The sequence below is a fragment of the Mya arenaria genome, chromosome 2 (assembly GCF_026914265.1).
Source record: "Mya arenaria isolate MELC-2E11 chromosome 2, ASM2691426v1".
NCBI classification, from domain to species: Eukaryota; Metazoa; Mollusca; class Bivalvia; order Myida; family Myidae; genus Mya; species Mya arenaria.
The window spans coordinates 18,310,993-18,332,972 of NC_069123.1; the positions used below are offsets into that span (position 1 = coordinate 18,310,993).

Below are 21,980 nucleotides of genomic sequence, written 5' to 3' on the forward strand. Positions count from 1 at the left end.
TATATGTGAATGTCCTGGGTTCCTTATCTTTGACCTTAAAGCTGCACTCTCACTGATATACCGCTTTTACAATTTTTTTATTTTTTGTATTGGAAAAAGCAAATTTTTGCGTAAATATCTGCAAACTGATAAAAGATTGCTGACAAAAGATCAGATCAATTAAGACTTGTACAAAGTACATCATCTTCTTAACCACATATGAATAATAAATAAATAAACAAACACATGGTATGACATAGGTTATACATAATATGGAATAGAATCATATTTCCATTCGAAATTAAATGTTTTATGGCTTACTAAAAATCAATTTTTGAACTTAAATATTAAAATCTGCGATCTTATTTTTTGTCAGCAGTCTTATATATCTGGTTTCCATGCATTTTCGCAAAAATTGGCTCGTTCCAAGACAAAAAATAAATAAGTGTTCAATCTGTGAGAGTGCAGCTTTAATACAATTTATTGTTTTAGGTTACAAGACTTGTGTTCAGTCTGTAAGTCATGTGGTTTGAAATTGATAAAACAATCTTCGAAAAATTATCGTTAAAAAAAATGTTTGCTTACACTTTGAACACAGGTAAATAACGCAATTTGTGACTTTGGCATCACTGTATATGAACATTTCTCTTAAAAATAAAACAAAAATGGGCTCTACTATTGTTCAGGCAAGAGCAAAACATGGACTATTAACAGACTCAAATATCACACTCCATCATGGGCCATTAACAGACTTAAATATCACACCCCAACATGGGCCATTAACGGACTCATAGATCACACCCCAACATGGGCCATTAACAGACTCAATTATCACACCCCAACATGGGCCATTAACGGACTCATAGATCACACCCCAACATGGGCCATTAACAGACTCAAATATCACACCCCAACATGGGCCATTAACAGACTCATATATCACACCCCAACATGGGCCATTAACAGACTCATAGATCACACCCCAACATGAGCCATTAACGGAGTCATAGATCACACCCCAACATGGGCCATTAACAGACCCATATATATCATCCCAACATGGGCCATTAACAGACTCAAATATCACACCCCAACATGGGCCATTAACAGACTCATAGATCACACCCCAACATGATATATTAACAGACTCATAGATCACACCCCAACATGAGCCATTAACAGACTCAAATATCACACCCCATCATGGGCCATTAACAGACCCATAGATCACACCCCAACATGGGCCATTAACAGACTCAAATATCACACCCCAACATGGGCCATTAACAGACTCATAGATCACACCCCAACATGATATATTAACAGACTCATAGATCACACCCCAACATGAGCCATTAACAGACTCAAATATCACATCCCATCATGGGCCATTAACAGACCCATAGATCATACCCCAACATGGGCCATTAACAGACCCATATTTATCACCCCAACATGGGCCATTAACAGACCCATATATCACCCCAACATGGGCCATTAACAGACCCATAGATCACACCCCAACATGGGCCATTAACAGACCCATATATATCACCCCAACATGGGCCATTAACAGACCCATATATCACACCCAACATGGGCCATTAACAGACCCATATATATCACCCCAACATGGGCCATTAACAGACCCATATATCACACCCAACATGAACCATTAACAGACCCATACATCACACCCCAATATGGGCCATTAACAGACTCATAGATCACACCCTAACATGGACCATTAAAAGTCTCATAGATGAAAACCCAACATGGACCATTAACAGTCTAGGAGATCACAATTTGTGAATGTTCATTTTCAATTGCTTTTAACAATAATTTGAAAAATTGATTTAAAATTACCTCGTCATCTGGTATCACACCAAGGGCGCTGTCACGCGAACTGGTACTTGAGGAACCTGCAATAATAGGTCATTCAATCATATTCTTAATTTTTTAAAACCATTTGATGTTAAAATATATGTTGAGGGTAAACAATAACATAGAAAATACCTTTTACAAAACAAGTGATGATCTGAGAATTAAAGATTTTATTTAATTAATTTATACAGAATATTTGAACTATTTAAAACAGGGACACCAACACAACATCATTATGTGAATGTGACAAATGTGATTTATTTATAAAATGTTCAGCATAGTATTTTTCTGAATGTGCAGTTATATACATATACAGCACATTACATGTACATCTATACATGTGTGCACTGAAGGGACGGTTTGTTGCTTAGTTTAAACAACATCTGCAACAAACAACCATCAATCCCTGTCAAGAAATCTTTTCCCTGGTATGGTCTTTCTCATAATTGTCTTGTTGTAATGATTGGCTGAATCACTTGTTATGAAAGTGCCTACTACTGATGCATTGTTGTTGTTGTTGTTGTTGTTGTCAGTTTGGTCATGCACGCACATATTCAAGACTATTTTTTTCACAAATTAAAATTATATTTTAATCTCCTCTGCACTGCCCTTTCACCAAACATTTAATGGAAACACTATAGAATGCTTAATACTCCATACTAGAGATAGATGAATCCTTGTCTAATAATGTTACTAATTATGACATAAACATATAAAGGTTTCTCTCAAAATTTCAACAGTGTGGTTAAATAAAATGATACAAACTTCAGCTATTATTAGCTCACCAGAGCACAAAGTGCTCAAGGTGAGTGGTTGTGATCGGTCTTTGTCCATCGTCCGTCCGTCAGTCCGTCCGTCAATAATTGCTTAAAAAACATCTCCTCTGAAACTACCTGGCCAAATTCAATGAAACTTCACAGGAAGCTTCCTTGGGTGTCCCTCTACAAAAATACAACAAGGGGTCAAGATTGATTAACAACAACAACAACAAAATGGCTGACTTCCTGTTTTGCTTTAAAAAAACATCTCCTCTAAAACTACCAGTCCAAATTCAATGAAACTTTACAGGAAGCTTCCTTGGGTAACCTTCTACAAAAATACAACAAGGGGTCGCGATTGATCAACAAAAACAACAATCTGGCCAACTTCCTGTTTTGCTTTAAAAAAACATCTTCTCTGAAACTACCAGGCCAAATTCAATGAAACTTTACAGGAAGCTTCCTTGGGTAACCTTCTACAAAAATACAACAAGGGGTCAAGATTGATTAACAACAACAACAACAATCTGGCCAACTTCCTGTTTTGCTTTAAAAAAACATCTTCTCTGAAACTACCAGTCCAAATTCAATGAAACTTTACAGGAAGCTTCCTTGGGTAACCTTCTACAAAAATACAACAAGGGGTCACGATTGATCAACAACTACAACAATCTGGCCAACTTCCTGTTTTGCTTTAAAAAAACATCTTCTCTGAAACTACCAGGCCAAATTCACTGAAACTTTACAGGAAGCTTCTTTGCATGACCCTCTACAAAAATACAACAAGGCATTGAGGTTGATCAACAACAACAACAACAAAATGGCCGACTTACTGTTTTGCTTTAAAAAAAATCTCTGAAACTACCAGGCCAAATTCAATGAAACTTAGGTAGCAGGTAGCTTCATTGCATGACTGTTTACAAACATAAACAAGGCATCGTCATCAGTAAAGATATGTTTACAATGCAACATTTTTATTAATGCTTTATCACAGAGTTGTGCCCCTTTGCTTAGGTGAGCGTATTAGGGCTATCATGGCCCTCTTGTGGGTTTTTTTACAAATCACAATTTGATGGTGCATCAGTCAACTTAACAAGCTTGTAAGAATTTGTTCATAAATGTTTAATATATGTTTGGCAACTACACAACTGTACACTTTTATTAAAAGTATATGTATTAATAATTGAGTTTGATATTTTTAGCAATTCACCTGTCTACTGTATTTTGGGACAACCCTTGATCTTTGCATATTTTCATACAAGTTATTATGGAGTGGGAGAGAAACAGGAAGGTAAGATGTTATTGAAAAGTCAATATAGCTGAACAATGATTGAACACTTCTTGAGGAGTGATCTTGATAAGTCAATGGGCATAACTCTAAATAACGTTCTTACTTGCAGAACTGGAGGTGGAAGCATTTGAGACTGTACTCAAGGTGCTGTCCCTGTTTCCTGGGCTACCCTTCATAATGCCCCAGGTTGTGTAATTGTTGGGGTGGGTTGGGGGAGCCACATGGTGCTGCACATCAGAAACAACTTGTTAATTAGAATTAGAATTATTGAACTAATGGCAGAAATTAGCAAACTTTATAATAATAACTTTACAGTTTTAATTTTCAAAGTTGTAGATACAAGTTATTCTGGAAAACACAAAGAAAACAATTTTACACCAAAAATGAAAAGCAACCTGTTAAACTTTTGAACATATTTAATATGTAAGGCTTTAATTGAGCTTGTTCATATACCAACAAAATATGTTACATAATGTTTAGTGTGACAATATACTATAGTGTGACAATATCGCATTATACATAACATATAATGTGACAATATAGAATGGTACATAATGTATAATGTGACAATGTAGAATGGTACATAATGTATAATGTCAATATAAAATGGTACATAATGTATAATGTCAATATAGAATGGTACATAATGTATAATGTGACAATATAGAATGGTACATAATGTATAATGTGACAATATAGAATGATGCATAATGTATAATGTGACAATGTAGAATGGTACATAATGTATAAGGTGACAATATAGAATGATGCATAATGTATAAGGTGACAATGTAGAATGGTACATAATGTATAAGGTGACAATAAAGAATGGTACATAATGTATAATGTGACAATATAGAATGGTACATAATGTATAAGGTGACAATGTAGAATGGTACATAATGTATAATGTGACAATATAGAATGGTACATAATGTATAATGTGACAATATAGAATGGTACATAATGTATAATGTGACAATATAGAATGATGCATAATGTATAATGTGACAATAAAGAATGGTACATAATTTATAATGTGACAATATAGAATGATGCATAATGTATAGTGTGACGATATATAGAATGATGCATAATGTATAGTGTGACGATATAAAATGATGCATAGTGTATAGTGTGACATTATAGAATGATACATAATGTATAATGTGACAATATAGAATGATACATAATTTATAATGTGACCATATAAAATGATACATAATGTATAGTTTGACCATATAGAATGATGCATAATGTATGGTGTGATGATATAGAATGATGCATAATGTATAATGTGATGATATAGAATGATACATCATGTATAATGTGACAATATAGAGTTATACCTAAAGTATAATGTGACGATATAGAATGATACATAATGTATAGTGTGACAATATAGAATGATGCATAATGTATGGTGTGACGATATAGAATGATACATAATGTATAATGTGATGATATAGAATGATACATAATGTATAATGTGACAATATAAAATGATACATAATGTATGGTGTGACGATATAGAATGATACATAATGTATAATGTGACAATATAGAATGATGCATAATGTATGGTGTGACGATATAGAATGATACATAATGTATAATGTGACAATATAGAATGATACATAATGTATGGTGTGACGATATAGAATGATACACAATGCATCGTGAGACAATATATATATTCTAAAGTGTTATGATAGCAGCATAAGTTATGGGGTTAGTAGGTGATCCGATATGGGATTTACTAGCAAAGGAAACTCAAGCTCAAACCTAAATATAGTTTCCTGCACTCTGTACATCCCATATTGGGTCACATACTAGCCCCGTAACATATATATCACGTTGACAACCTGTTTACAATGATCTATTTATGGAAAATGTTTCAATTACTCATCAGAATGGGATTAATTACTCATCAGAATGGGATTAATTACTCATCAGAATGGGATTAATTACTCATCAGAATGGGAAAGTGGAAGCCATTTAGTAAGATATAATCAGTGACCCAATATGGAAAAATATGAGGTCTGGTGCCAGTCCAGGACCAATGGTGTTTTGTCATTCATGTTGGAGGTATAATAAAGGACTCTACATGAAGTGTTTAACCAATTTAAGAAGGTTATCACAAATAGCTAGTTTCTGTTATTTTTCTTTGCAAAATGCACAGTGTAAGTAAGCAAGCATACCTCTATGTGAATATTTTTCTCGTGTTTGGGTTTCCGTAATGTGAGCTTTGAGAAAATGCCTCTGCTTTTCTTCTCATCCTTTGCAACTGTATCATATACCTGCTTTAAATGCTCCAAGTGTTTCTGAAATTGTACATTGTATATTTATCACATTTATAAAATCGTAATTCAATGATAAAGGAAAATCCTTCAAAACTATTTTGTTTATATTCAATTGTCTGTAAGTCTTTTCCTGAAAATCTATACCATTCAAAACAGGCTGCCAGAAAGGATTATTCATTTGCATTAACCTTAATATAATGGAAACAGAAACATACTACAGAGAAACCAATAAAATTACTGTATGATCATGTTTTATGACATAACTTTGACAATAAGTCACACTTGTGAATCATCTTTCAAGTGAACAAAGGCCAGCTCCACCCCTTCATGTCACAATTAGGACACTCCAGTCCAGCTCCACCCCAACATGTCACAATAATGGCATTCTAGGCCAGCTCCACCCCTTCATGTCACAATTAGGACATTCCAGTCCAGCTCCACCCCTTCATGTCACAATTAGGACATTCCAGTCCAGCTCCACCCCTTCATGTCACAATTAGGACATTCCAGTCCAGCTCCACCCCTTCATGTCACAATTAGGACATTACAGTCCAGCTCCACCCCGTCATGTCACAATTAGGACATTCCAGATCAGCTCCACCACAACATGTCACAATAATGGCATTCTAGGCCAGCTACACCCAGACATGTCACAATACTGGCATTCAAGGCCAGCTACATCCCGACATGTCTCAATAATGGCATTCTAGGCCAGCTTCACCCCGACATGTCACAATACTGGCATTCTAGGCCAGCTTTACCCTGACTTGTCACAATACTGGCATTCTAGGCAAGCTACACCCCAACATGTCACAACAATGAAATTCCAGGCTCCCTCATTTACCTTTTTTTCCTTCATAGACTTGGAGGAATGCCTGTTTCTCTCAATCCATACCCTGTACAGTTTGTCAACATCCTGAAGAGTTATCTCCCCTCGTTTAAAGCTCCCCATTACTTCATTTAGCTCTTCCAAAGTGGAGGAACCCATTGCTTCCTGGGAGAGTGGTAAGGGGCCTGAATTTGAAAAATATGTGGAAATATTACAATTATCTACCATTGTTTTAGATAAGTGTCATTATGTACCCATTGACCCAAAGAAGCTGTCTACCATTGTTTTAAGAATGTGAACTTCAATTCATGGACAATTTTGTTTTAAAGCTGCACTCTCACAGATTGAACGTTTTGACAACTTTTTTATGTTTTGTCTTGGAACGAGCCAATTTTTGTGAAAATCCATGTAAACCAGTTATATAATCTGTCGATTTTGCTATGGTCACTTACGGCAGATAGGTCACATTAGACCATACCTGACTCATGACGCCACGAAATCTCTTGTGAACTCTCTAGTCACATCAAGACTCGACTACTGTAATGTGCTGCTGAATGGCATACCTATGACCGTGATGAACAAAATGCAAATTGTCAAAACACAGCAGCCCGTATTATAACGAGGACTTCCCGTTACAATCACATCACTCCTGTGCTCAAAGAACTTCATTGGCTACCTATGCACTACAGAGTTCAGTACAAAACACTCTCTATTACATACAAAGCCTTGCATGGCCAATCGCAGGAATATATCAAAAGCATGTTAGAGGTATATAGACCCCTACGCGACCTAAGATCAAGCAATAACTCTATAACACTACGAGTACCAAGAAGTCAGACTGCTATGTATGGTGACAGAAGTTACGTGACTGCTGCCTCAAAGCTGTGGAATTCTCTTCCAAGAGGAATAAGGGACTGTGACACGTATGCTTCTTTTAAAAGAGCCCTGAAGACACACTTCTTCATTTAAATTTATGGGAACTAATTGTCATTATACACAGTTATCCTTAACTTGTCATTTTTCACATTTGTTTATTTTTAATTTATTTATTTTTTTATCATTCTGTAGTTATTCTAGTACCATTGTTTTGTATGTCCATTTTACTGGTTGTATTAATGTTGTGTTAAGTTTTATTCCACTGGTTTTGTAAATTGTACACGATCTATCTGATCATAAGTATTTGTACTTCTTAGATCATTTTTTTAAGAACAGTTTATGATGTGTGTACGCTTAATTTTACTCGGCCCGTGTCTTTTAAGTACTGTTTTAGTATCGCTTCTTATCTTTTATACTTTTTAATACCTTCTGATGATTTTTAAAGATTGGTTGTATGTAGCGGTCATGTTTATTTTTATCATGTGTATCTGCCTTATTCTTTCTATGTATGTTTTTGTATATATACATATATTTGTTTGTTAAGCACTTTTGAACGTATGTTTTTTTATGATAAAAGTGCTATATAAATGGGGTATAATAATAAATAATAATATAAGTCTGCTGACAAAAAATATGATCGCAGATTTTTATATTTAAGTTAATTTTTTTATGTTTTATGCATTTTTCTTAAACCGTTACTAACGGTTTAAGCCATAAAACATTAATTTTCGAACGGAAATATAAAAATCTACGATCTGATTTTTTGTCAGCAATCTTATATCATTGGTTTGCAGATATTTACGCAAAAATTTGCTCTTTCCAAGACAAAAAATAAAAAAAGTTGTAAAAATGATTTATCTGTGATGGTGCAGCTTTAACACCAAGATCATCTAAGATACCATCTATGCTCTAGTTTAATTTTGTTACGATAAAACCAAAAAATTGACACTCTCACTTTATTCACAAGGGTTTCATTTGGAACTCTTATATTCCTGCATTTTCAAAAGAGCCTTTCTGTTTTATCATTAATTTAAGATTTAAACACTGCTCTATTATAATTGAATGATATTAGGAAAATTGAAATAATTTAGAGGTCCAAATAACAACAGCTTAATAACCTATTAGTAAGAAATTTGCACTATTTATTTGGCTAGCATTACCAAGAAAAAGTCTTAAGGAATGTAAGACTTACTGAAAAATGGGTCATCTAACGGCATGCCATACTGAATAGCCTTTTCTTCATCACTTTCCTGTTGGGTGTGGTCACTGGTCCGACGGGCTGGGACAGGAGGGCTTTCTCTATACCCATCAGGAATGGATGGTACTTGCTTATGGGCTAGCTTTACTGGCTTTTTCTGGCTTGAAGTTCGCTCAGGAACAGCTGTATAGTGTATAATGAGAGTCTCTGTATGCTATTGGCAATGCTAGACTTGTTCCTCACAAGGTATTGAGTCAAGCAAGCTATAAGATTTGCAGTTCACCAGCTTAGCAAATTTAGGCCATGTTTTGAGATTGAGAAGTTTAGTTATGTATACTTTCTTTCTCTTTTACTGATAATGGTGACAACACTGACAAGAACCATGCTGGACAACATGATCCTTAAATGTCTGCCATGTTATGCAGGCGAAACAAGAGGGCTGCAGAATGAACTGCAACTTTTGTCTGTTCTTTTTTTATCATGGGGTATAACTCAATGATTATTTAAGCAAGTGCTATGCGCCTTCATCTACATGTTTGTATTAGTAACATGTGTACCAAGTTTCATTAGAATATCTTAAATGGATTATAAGTCATGGTCAAGGCTTTTCACAATGACCCAGATGACAATGACACCAAGGGTATGGCAATACCTCTACTTCTTTTCTTTAAAAAATAGACTAGCTAAAAATGACATAAATTCAAAGAAATGACACAAACTTAAAAAAAAATAATTATTAATCCCACCTGGCGGCTTATCCGACTCGTGAATATCGTCACCCGGATCGACCTCCTTAATGCTTTCCCGGCTTGCAGCAATTTTCTCTGTTCTTTCATAATCATCAAGGTCAGCTTCAAAATCCAGATACGTATTAGGCTTTTGTCCAAATTCATATTCAGATTCAGGTAATCTGATATTAGAGATGTATGAGCCATCGCTGCCTGGTGCATTTGGTGTCATTCTCATATAACCCTTAAATCCTACAGGAGAAGGAAAACACATTAGCAACAGACACATCTTAAGAATAAAGGGAAACAAAGTTATAAAACTGCAATTAATTTTTTCATCCCAAAAAAGACTAAAAAAAAGTTTGATAAGATATGGACATTTATCTTATCAAGATCTAAAATCTAAGGCACGTAATATCCCTGTGAGCCCTAGTGTCAGTATACCCTATAATTTTAAAATCTGATGACCTTGTATGGACAGGACACAATCTATCAACAGTAAGTCTCATAAAGCAAAACAAACTAAGTTCAGAAGGTTGTTGTGACCTTGACCTAGAAGGTAGGGACATGGGTCTTTTGCGCAACACTCATACTATGGTGGTCACTTCTGCCAAATGACTATAAAATCCAGCATTGTAAGAAATGGACCGAAAACAAACTATTATCAGTAAGGCTTCACAGTTTAGAAGGTTGCTGTGACCTTGACCTCAAAGGTAGGAACACCATTTAAGTGGGACATCCTCATTCTATGGTGGTCACTTCTGCAAAAAAAAATTAAAATCAAACCATGAATGAGAAAGATATGGATTCGAACAACAACGGGATGGACCGAAAAACACATTCTAAGTTCAGAATATTACTGTGACCTTGACCTTGCAGGTAGGAACATGGGTCTTGTGAAACAACACATCCTCATGCTATGAAGGTCACTTCTGTCAAATAATTCTAAAATCTGACCTTAAATAAGAAAGATATGGACGGGACAAAAGCTGGACAGATGGATGTGAAGACATACTAAGTTCAGAATATTACTTTGACCTTGCAGGTAGGAACATGGGTCTTGTGTAACAACACATCCTCATCCTATGAAGGTCACTTCTGTCAAATAATATTAAAATCTGACCTTAAATAAGAAAGATATGGACAGGACAAAAGCTGGACAGATGGATGTGAAGACGCGCTTGATTCCTAAAGGTAGCATACATTGGAGAGTATTCTGTTCTGATAAAATCGATGTAGTAAACAAATGGTCCATACTGTTTCACATGAAAAATGACTGAACGTTGTCTCCTAAATGCTGCCTTGCCCTTGAAGGTATATACGTTTCTGCTAGATGTAGTAAATACAGGCCTCCTAGCAGCAGGCTTCATTGCAATTGAGCAAATGAAGCTTTTTAGGGTGATTTCTGTTAATTTAAAGAGCAAATTAAGGATTTTCTTTAACCCGTTTCTCCCTTTAAGAAGCAAAATTATCAAAGAATAATGCACCAGTCAATTGTAACCATGGCCCCCCCCCCCCCCGGGATAAACAGATGCCCCCCCCCCCCCCCCAGGGACCCCCTAGGTAAGGCCCAATCCCCGCTATATTTTTGTGAAGACAAAACCACTGCATTCACCCTGCACTGCGGGGGCCACTTGGACCTGGGGGCGTTGTTACAATTGACTGGTGCATAAAATAGATATAAGGGTCTGAGATCCTACCTGGTAAATTGTGGACACCGTCGTCCATCTTGTGGTCACCAACAATTTTTCCCCGCTTCATTTGCTCATATAGGTCTTCAATCTGCGTGTTGTAGTCGACCATTTCCTGAAGGGTAATGCCATGGTGTTAATTCAAAGGCAAAAGCACAAGGCTACAGAAATAAACATGAGAAGAATGTCATTCCTGCCCTTCTCTGCTTAAAAGTCCTAGCCTAGTTTTTTTTACAAAAATTCAACTTTGGTTATAAATGTTTGAAAATATTGAAAAACCCCAAGAATTTAAATGTACAACATGCATTTTTTATAATAGATATTTTTTTTTTAAATAAAAACAAAATTTGCCCACAATAAAAAGGTTTTCTAATCATGAAACAAACCTGAAACACTTCAATATATTCCACAAGCTCGGTATTCCCCGATTCGCGAGCGATATCAATCGCGGTTTTCCCCTGGTTGTTGGTTATTTCTAGGACTTCAGTGGCTCCCGGCACATCTAGAACGCTTGACAACAGGGAACTCAGTTCATATTTGCAGGCAAAATGCATCAGCGTTGGAAGTTCATCTGTACTTGAATGTGTGCCTAAAAATAATGTTATCAATGTCAGTTAAATTTCCACACTAAACTGAATAATATTAACTGCTGCTTGCAAATTGACCATATTTCCTGTTAGTTTATTTAATTTTAAAGCTGCACTCTCACAGATTGAACGTTTTGACGTTATTTTTTGTCTTGGAACGAGCTAATTTTTGCAAAATTTCATGGAAACCAGTTACATAAGACTGTTGAATTTTTTTTAGATCGTATATCTTTATATTTAAGTTCAAAAATGATGTTTTATGCATTTTTCTTAAACTGTTAGTAACGGTTTAAGCCATAAAACATTAATTTTCGAACGGAAATATGCAAATCTGCGATCTGATCTTTTGTCAGCAGTCTTATATCATTGGTTTGCAGATAATTACACAAAAATTTGCTCTTTCCAAGACAAAAAATAAAAAAGTTGTAAAAATGGTAAATCTGTGAGAGTGCAGCTTTAACATGTTTAACTTCTATGTTACAATTACTGGACCCACTACCACAGTTATTGAACAAATCCACAGTCGCTTCAGCGTGAGTGACTTATTTTTATCGTACAAGCTGTGGCTAAAGTAACTGTTGCGAACTCTTACCATTCAGGGCCTTATTACTCAAAACTCTCATAAGCTAAGGTTGTCTCTTAAGGTGAAGTTTATGTGACACTATGGTCTCACTATTTCGCTAACTCAAACGCTACTTTAGCAAATACACTATCATGGCTTTTCGTAAGTATATTTTGTGTATTGAAATTGTTTCACACATGGCAAACTATCAGATTTGTACCACATCAAAATGTAGGAAAAATAGTTGAAAGAATGTGTTAAGTTCTTTGCAACAAAGGCCAATATTTTCCAACACATTGGGTTAGTTTATGATGTTGGCACATAAGAAATTCATTTTTTTTGTTATGGTATCCATCATATTATAATTTGAGGTAACGGTAACACAATATACAATTTGAGAATATGTACTTGTTTGTTAAATGATTATCATAAATATAAAAGCTTTACGACTTGCTTTATGTATATAGGCTTTTTTCTTCTTCAAATTTCAAATCCTATTGAAATGTGCAGTAAAGTATTCAACGGTCTAAGCTTCATGCAAATGGTTTGGTATGCAATGCTCAAAAGAATTTTAAGAAGCATTTGATACTCACAACTGTGCTACTGTGGTACACAGGACATCCTATGCGGAAGCTAACACTGGCATTATATTTGATATGCAGATGTTTAAATTCCTGTAATGCTTTCGGTACGCTGGATTTGGGTACAATTATTAATGGAGTGTTTGGTATGCAAGGGCTGGGGGTGGGGGGAAAGGGGGATTAGGAGGTTATAACTTTGATTCTGGATAGTGTACAGTCATATTCATTATCTATTCATAAACATTTAAAAATGTAAACCACTTATGATGACTTCGGCAAGTTCAATTTTCAGTATAACATATATATACACTGAAAGATCATTCAAACAAAATGCCACATGTAGGTAACATGTAGACGACATTGCAATCTTCATTAATATTTTACGTCACCAATAATTTGCAAACTCATTCTTTTTTGTCATTCTCTAAAAATTGAAAACCTGAAATATCATTTATCATTAACCTGAGCTTTTTATCTGGGTCCTGATGACTTCGGATAAATGTATAAGCTTATATCAAAGTATAACAGATTATAATAACTTAAATCAAGAACAGAAAGTAGCAGATCATAATCCAAGGGTTGAAGGCATTAGATTGCAATTATTAATGCAAAGGGTAGAAGGTAGTAGATTGTAATAACTCATAGCAATGTTAGAAGGTAGTAGATTGTAATAACTCATAGCAATGTTAGAAGGTAGTAGATTGTTATAACTTACAGCAAGGGTGGAAAGTAGTAGATTGTAATAACTCATAGCAATGGTAGAAGGTAGTAGATTGTAATAACTCATAGCAATGTTAGAAGGTAGTAGATTGTTATAACTTACAGCAAGGGTAGAAAGTAGTAGATTGTTATAACTTACAGCAAGGGCAGAAGGTAGTATATTGTTAAATTTTACAGCAAGGAAAGAAGGTAGTATATTGTTAAATCTTACAGCAAGGAAAGAAGGTAGTAGATTGTTATAACTTACAGCAAAGGCAGAAGGTAGTAGATTATTATTACATTTTACAGCAAGGAAAGAAGGGTAGTAGATTGTAAAATCTTACGGCAAGGAAAGAAGGTAGTAGATTGTTATATCTTACAGCAAGGGTAAAAGAAAGTAGATTGTTATAACTAACAGCAAGGGCAGAAGGTAGTAGATTATTAAATTTTACAACAAGGAAAGAAGGGTAGTAGATTGTTAAATCTTACAGCAAGAAAAGAAGGTAGTAGATTGTTATAACTTACAGCAAGGGTAAAAGGAAGTAGATTGTTATAACTTACAGCAAGGGCAGAAGGTAGTAGATTGTTAAATTTTACAGCAAGGAAAGAAGGTAGTAGATTGTTAAATCTTACAGCAAGAAAAGAAGGTAGTAGATTGTTATAACTTACAGCAAGGGCAGAAGGTAGTAGATTGTTAAATCTTACAGCAAGAAAAGAAGGTTGTAGATTGTTATAACTTACAGCAAGGGTAGAATGTAGTAGATTGTTATATCTTACAGCAAGGGTAGAAGGTAGTAGATTGTTATAACTTACAGCAATGGAAGAAGGTAGTAGATTGTAACAACTGATATGGCTCATAATTTGTTTGTTTGCAAAGAAAAATATTGTTCATATGTATTTATTCACTACAGAATCTTGGTATTAAAGCCTATTAGGTGATAAGGAAGTGTTTACAACCATGTAATAATCAATATTTGTCATAGGATTAGTGTTGATAAAGTCATTTAATCGAAGCATGTATTTTGTAATATTATCATGATCAAGGTTAAATAAATTACCATTCTGTTTAAATTGTCCCAATTTCAGCTTTTAATCTGCAAGTAGTATCTGATAAATTCTACTTCCTTATTATTAAGTAATTTATATGCAAGCTTTAAGTATCTTACACTTAACTTCAGTTTGCAAACTCTTCATGTTTCCCTTTTCATAATACAATAAGATAACATAACAACGTTCAAATTTGAGTATGGTTTTCAGAGGATTTAAAAATAGAGTAGTCTTTCTGAAATTGTAAATTTGTAAGGAATTCACAAAGGTATTGGGAAGTTGAATTGGTATTTGGAAGTTGCAATGGTATTGGGAAGTTGTAATGGTATTGGGAAGTTGCAATGGTATTGGAAGTTGTAATGGTATTGGGAAGTTGTAATGGTATTGGGAAGTTGCAATGGTATTGGGAAGTTGCAATGGTATTGGGAAGTTGCAACAGTATTGGGAAGTTGCAACAGCATAGGGAAGTTGCAATGATATTGGGAAGTTGCAATGGTATTCGGAAGTTGTAATGGTATTGGTAAGTTGCAACAGTATTGGGAAATTGCAACAGCATAGGGAAGTTGCAATGGTATTGGGAAGTTGCAATGGTATTGGGAAGATGTAATGGTATTGGGAAGTTGTAATGGTATTGGGAAGTTGTAACAGCATAGGGAAGTTGCAACAGCATAGGGAAGTTGCAATGGTATTGGGAAGTTGTAATGGTATTGGGAAGTTGTAATGGTATTGGGAAGTTGCAATGGTATTGGGAAGTTGCAATGGTATTGGGAAGTTGTAACAGCATAGGGAAGTTGTAATGGTATTGGGAAGTTGCAATGGTATTGGGAAGTTGCAATGGTATTGGGAAGTTGTAACAGCATAGGGAAGTGGTAATGGTATTGGGAAGTTGCAATGGTATTGGGAAGTTGCAATGGTATTGGGAAGTTGTAATGGTATTGGGAAGTTGCAATGGTATTGGGAAGTTGTAACAACATAGGGAATTTGCAACAACATAGGGAAGTTGCAATGATATTGGGAAGTTGCAATGGTATTGGGAAGTTGTAACAGCATAGGGAAGTTGCAACAGCATAGGGAAGTGGTAATGGTATTGGGAAGTTGCAATGGTATTGGGAAGTTGCAATGGTATTGGGAAGTTGTAACAGCATAGGGAAGTTGTAATGGTATTGGGAAGTTGCAATGGTATTGGGAAGTTGGAACAGCATAGGGAAGTTGCAATGGTATTGGGAAGTTGCAATGGTATAGGGAAGTTGCAACAGCATAGGGAAGTTGCAATGGTATTGGGAAGTTGAAATGGAATTGGGAAGTTGGAACAGCATAGGGAAGTTGCAACAGCATAGCAAAGTTGCAACAGCATAGGGACGTTGCAATGGTATTGGGAAGTTGTAACAGCATAGGGAAGTTGCAATGGTATTGCAAAGTGGCATCAGTAATGGGAAGTTGCAATGGTATTTGGAAGTTGCAATGGTATTGGAAAGTTACAACAGTATTTGGAAGTTGCAATGGTATTGTAAAAATCTTTTGAAAGTAAAAATCTCTCATTTCAAAAAGCATATGAAAATACAACATCCTTGCAGGAGACTTCTCCAACAGCACCACAACATATGCTTACTCTTTGCTTATCTGATAAAAGGGTATAACTTAAAAAAGAACTTTTCTAGATTGATGAAACTTTTTTAAAACAAGAGACTGATGTTTGTCAAACATTATGCCCCTTTGTAAAAAACATAATTTTGATGATTTGAGATTGAATATTTTAAGAAAATTGCATTGAAAAAGGACCTTGATCTTTAACAGTCATTCTTCAAAAGGAAGCATAAAAAAGGTCACATTAGAATATTTTTTTATGAGGTCAAAGTCATAAGTTAATATCAATGTTAACAATAACATTTCAGCTTTACCGCAAGTAATTTAATGCATTTTTATCGTTTTGGCTGTTATGCTTATGCTATTATGCTTATTGTTATTGTTACGATGTGTATAGTGTAGCAATTTTTAACACATTATGGTATGGCATACAATAGTTTTTTCTATGATGAAGACAACCTTATGTTGCTAAAGAAACAGGCTTCAATGTCTCGAAATTTCTGGAGTCTGTAATAACAGTATCAAGCTAAGCTCATTTATTTTGTGTCGGTATAGATTATGTAATATTCTCTTTTAAAAGAGTGAAGCATCTTTAAGGAAATTGTTAAGAAAAAAACATGATCAGCTAAATCTTGGTTTACCTAATTTGGCTTAATGAAACTTTAACCTGTTACGCTTAAAATATTTAAAGGTCGGACGCTATAACAATATGCTAGAAATTAAAAATAGTAATCTGGCTAAATGTGCAAATGGATACATTTGTTAATACAGTGGAAACTGCAGGGACAGGCCCAGTAGTCAAACATTTGAACAAAGACCCTTTCTAGAGGCACAAAGGAAATGCCTTAAAGCTGCACTCTCACAGATTGAACGTTTTGACAACTGTTTTATTTTTTGTCATGGAACTAGCCGATTTTTGCGAAAATCCATGGAAACCAGTAATATAAGACTGCTGACAAAAAATAAGATCGCAGATTTTTATATTTCAGTTCAAAAATTGATGTTTTATGCATTTTTCTTAAACCATTAGTAACGGTTTAAGCCATAAAACATTAATTTTCGAACGGAAACATGAAAAACTACAATCTGATTTTTGTCAGCAGTCTTATATCATTGGTTTGAAGATCTTTACGCAAAGATTTGCTCTTTGCAAGACAAAAAATAAAAAAGCTGTAAGAATGGTCAAACTGTGAGAGTGCAGCTTTAACAGACACTTAAGGGGAGACATACAACATTGCATAACGACAAAGAAGCAGAGATCTGAGAAAAAAGAATCAGAGTTAAAATACCTCACTGAAAGCCTACCTGCAGCATTTGCAATATTCTTTGGTCTCAACATCTCGGCCATACAGGAATCTTCTGGTATGCTGGATTTGAACACATTTGTGAGATAACTATCAAGTCCTGTTCGATCATCCACGTCCAAACCAATAAGCTGACACAGGAATTCCGGGAACGTGTATGCAAACTCAAGCATGTTAGAATACTTCAGCGGTCTCTTGCACTGTTTTGCTCCATCGAAGAATATATACAGAGTGCTCATACCTGCTTTGTTTTCTGAAAAGAGAAGATAACTCATTACAAGAACTGTCATAAGATAGTGAGCTTGACTATAAGCTGCTTTGTCTGTAACATGTAAAACTGAATACAGTGTGTGTATACCGCATGATAAATTACGTCATATATGCTACATCGGAAGCCAAAAATTTGCTTAAAATGCAGACTTAAATCAAAGATAACTTTTCATTCACAACACCATTTTAAATGAAACAAAGGGCAGTCTATGCCGCTTAAAGAGCCCATTATTTGTTTTATTTCTGAAATTTTATGAGGTCATTAGTTTCATCAAACACTTCGACAAACCTGTTTCCAAAATAATGTTTTGACAGTGCTCCATCAGACGGCCGTATTGTGAAAAGGTTTGTCGAAGTGTTTTAAGAAACTAAACTCGCAATCAAATTCTGGTAAAAAGACCGAAGGTGAGGCTCTGTAAGGGGTGTAGACTGCGCTTTGTTTCATTTAAAATGGTGAAGAAATAGTGAAGTTATCTTTGTTTAAAGTCTTTTTTCAAATCAAATATTGCCTTCCGACGTAGTATTTATGACGCAATTTATCACGTGGTATACACACACTGGAATAGCATGCATCACTGATGGACATTGTGCATGAAAACAGGGGCAATAACTTTTATTGAGGATCATAATCACAGAGTTAACTAATTGTTTTGAAACATTAAACTCTAAGGTGAAGAATTATGTCTATAGTATAAATGATTTTTGAAGAATGATCAAAAGCCCTAAAAAAAAAAAAAAACCCTTCTTTCTTGGTCAATCAGGGACCATAATTCGTATAAAGGATCATATTAAGTTAATTAACTTGAATGTCTGCCGGCCTTCAACACTTGAGTATTAAGTCAATTGAATGAACACTTTTTGAGGTAGGGTCAAAAGAGCCAATATACCGAAACACTCCACTTTCTAAGTCAATCAGGGATCATAATTTGTATTAAGGATCATATAAATGTGTCTTATTTGATTTTTTGTCAGCCTTGACACTTGTTTAAAGTATCATGTGAATTGATTTGATCAAGATCTTAGAGATATGGTCAAATTCCCTATTTGCCAAAAAACTTTAACCTTAAATTTTCTTTCTAATTTCACTGAGCAACTGGTTGAAGTATCAAGTTAATTAACTGAATCTTTTTCAGATAAGACTTAAAATCCCAACTTGCCCTTTTTTGTTAACCAAACTTCTGAAAGCTGCACTCTCACAGATTTAACGTTTTGACAACTTTTTTATTTTTTGTCTTGGAACTAGCCAATGTATGCGAAAATCCATAGAAACCAGTTATAATAGTAATAAGACTGCTGTCAAAAAATCAGATCACAATTTTTTATATTTAAGTTCAAAAATTGATGTTTTATGCATTTTTCTTAAACCGTTAGTAATGGTTTAAGCAATAAAACATTATTTTTCGAACAGAAATATGAAAATCTACAATCTGATTTTTTGTCAGCATCTTTTATCACTGGTTTGCAAATATTTACCCAAAAATTTGCTCATTCCAAGACAAAAAATAAAAAAGTTGTAAAAACGGTAAAACTGTGTGAGTGCAGCTTTAAAGGTACAAATTTGTATTTAGGAGAATATTTATAGAGTTGTCTAACTTAATTGTCTGATGGTCATGAACAAATGTGTGAAGTATTAAGTAATAATTGAAGACATAGTATTCCACACACGAGTAAAATTCCCAACTTAACCTAAAACCTAAAACTTAAACCAAACTCCCTCAGTGAATCAAGGGCCTTTATATGAATTAAGAATCATATAGCATTGTGTAACAACGCTCATGCTGACGCACAGGCGTGTAGAAAAGCCCTCCTTATTCTTGGAATCATCGTACTAAAAACAGTTAATTATACAAAAATCACATTGAAGGTCTATGAGGGTACTTCCAACATGTACCTTCCTAAAATGTTGAATCTTTATTACTAGTATGAAAAAGGTTTCTCATTTGTTGATTTATAGAAAACTCCGACCAATTAAGATAGCTGTGGGCATTACTCAGATGCCTGAACTATATTAATTGTTTGTTTTAGTGTAAGATCATAATATATTTTAACAAGTGAGCACCAAGATCCACATTTCATGAGTGGCATAGCCACAAGTAAAACATTCACTTTTGGTGTTCATAAGGCGAAATCTATTGCTATCTTAAACAGAAGAAAACAATTTTTCTTTTTGCCTAAATATGGAAATAAAAAAGTAATTTAATTATTGAAATTGTGTCCCAGCCCTGTGCGCGCTGATGTTTGATTTGGAACCTAGAGCAGCTTTATTTTTAAACTAGTGAAAAATATCAAATTGAATAATTTCAGAAAAATGTTGACAGGCCTATCAATCCATATTTCTTCTTTCCTTGTGAAAGACTGAAGCGCAGATACTTGATAGCAAATGCATTAATACTTGGTGAAAAGAATAAAAATAATCTGAAATCTGATTTTAATCAATTCATCTTCCTGATAGGAAGAAAACAGTACTTATATTCACATGAGTAAGTAAAATGAAATCACAAAAGGTTTAAGGCTTAGTTGGTGTCATATGACACAATTTCACTTCCTAGTTGCTTTTTAGTATCTGAATTGGCTCTATAATCAGAACGCAATAGGCAAGTATCAAAACACTTGATCTTATCTTAACCTAGAAGAACATTATAACATTTGCAGATTGCTATTGGATGAAACACAATTTATTTTCTTGAGCAATTGATGACTTCAAGATGTTTACAAAGTCTTGCTACTCACAGTGCCAATGCCTCTAGATTCTTACTGGTTTCAGATATTGTGTCAATAGTTTGTCAACTCTTTCATGACCGAAATAATTATTTTGGGCAAAGTCTTAGGTTGTGAAGGGGCCATAATTCTATCAAAACTTAGTGGATACTAACCGAAGTCAATCTTGACCTTTATTTCTTGATGTTAGAGAGGGATCTTCTGGAAAAAACTCAAAACAGACTGACCAACTGACCGACCAGCAATCTCACTGCTATAATAAACCTCACTCCCCCAACATTTTGATGGGGTATCAACTAATATTCTATGGAGGGTAACACGGCTTGCTACAAGTAGGTATTACTTTATTGTCGAACCAATATCAAATGTTGAATGTTTTCCAAGTTAATGTCAGCACTATAGTGTCCATGATGATGTCAGAACTGAAATCAAAGCTATAAAAATGCCTATTCTACTATACAAAGAAAAACACTCCTTTCTGATATATTCAATCTGCACACTAGTCATAAAAATGTCAAATTAAAGGGGGAACATAACTTCATCAAGAAATGGTAATTTACGTCATAGTAAAACTAGACCTGATGGTGTTCCAAAAACTATCTAAACCTGTTGACCATTCATGAGTTATCAACCAGACCAACAGACAAGCTCACCATCAAACATTTTTATTTGTGGGGTATAATTATTCCAATCATTATCACAAAGCCTCATCAGTAACAATTGACTTTTGATTTTTTTTAAAAGTTGAAATGAATATACTTAAAGTTTACAAAATGCAAGTTCTTTAGTCCTTAGAAGATGCTTTCATATTTTACCCACCTGGTGCTGAAAACCTGAACGTGTATTTGTTAAGAACCTTGGTGTCGATTTTAGGAGCCAAATCATTTTCTCCGACACAAACTTGTACCACCGTGTTCTCAGGAATCGACTTGTTAAGACACACCATCACTTGTTCACCACCCTAGAATATAACAATTAGTAAAACTTGACTATTTAATCATTATATTGATTCTATCGAATCAACTGTATAAATTTACAGGGGGCACTTTTAAAGGCCATGGGAATTTTACCTTTAATGGGTCTTAAACTCA

The 21,980-nt window shown here is 34.7% G+C and overlaps 1 protein-coding gene across 4 annotated transcripts in view; it reads right to left on the minus strand.

The window, feature by feature from the left end:
* The window catches only part of LOC128208417 (phosphoinositide 3-kinase adapter protein 1-like), a 37,105-nt gene that overhangs the window by 7,476 nt on the left and 7,649 nt on the right, over positions 1-21,980 (minus strand). For all 4 annotated transcript variants that reach the window (XM_052911988.1, XM_052912003.1, XM_052911996.1 and 1 more), the window contains exons 3-12: positions 21,709-21,850; positions 17,903-18,154; positions 11,924-12,126; positions 11,547-11,652; positions 9,865-10,098; positions 9,113-9,301; positions 7,060-7,229; positions 6,114-6,236; positions 4,016-4,139; positions 1,846-1,901 (exon numbers count right to left, since the gene is read on the minus strand). In XM_052911988.1, the coding sequence (XP_052767948.1) occupies positions 1,846-1,901; positions 4,016-4,139; positions 6,114-6,236; positions 7,060-7,229; positions 9,113-9,301; positions 9,865-10,098; positions 11,547-11,652; positions 11,924-12,126; positions 17,903-18,154; positions 21,709-21,850 (1,599 nt within the window). The remainder of the gene's footprint in view (positions 1-1,845; positions 1,902-4,015; positions 4,140-6,113; positions 6,237-7,059; positions 7,230-9,112; positions 9,302-9,864; positions 10,099-11,546; positions 11,653-11,923; positions 12,127-17,902; positions 18,155-21,708; positions 21,851-21,980) is intronic.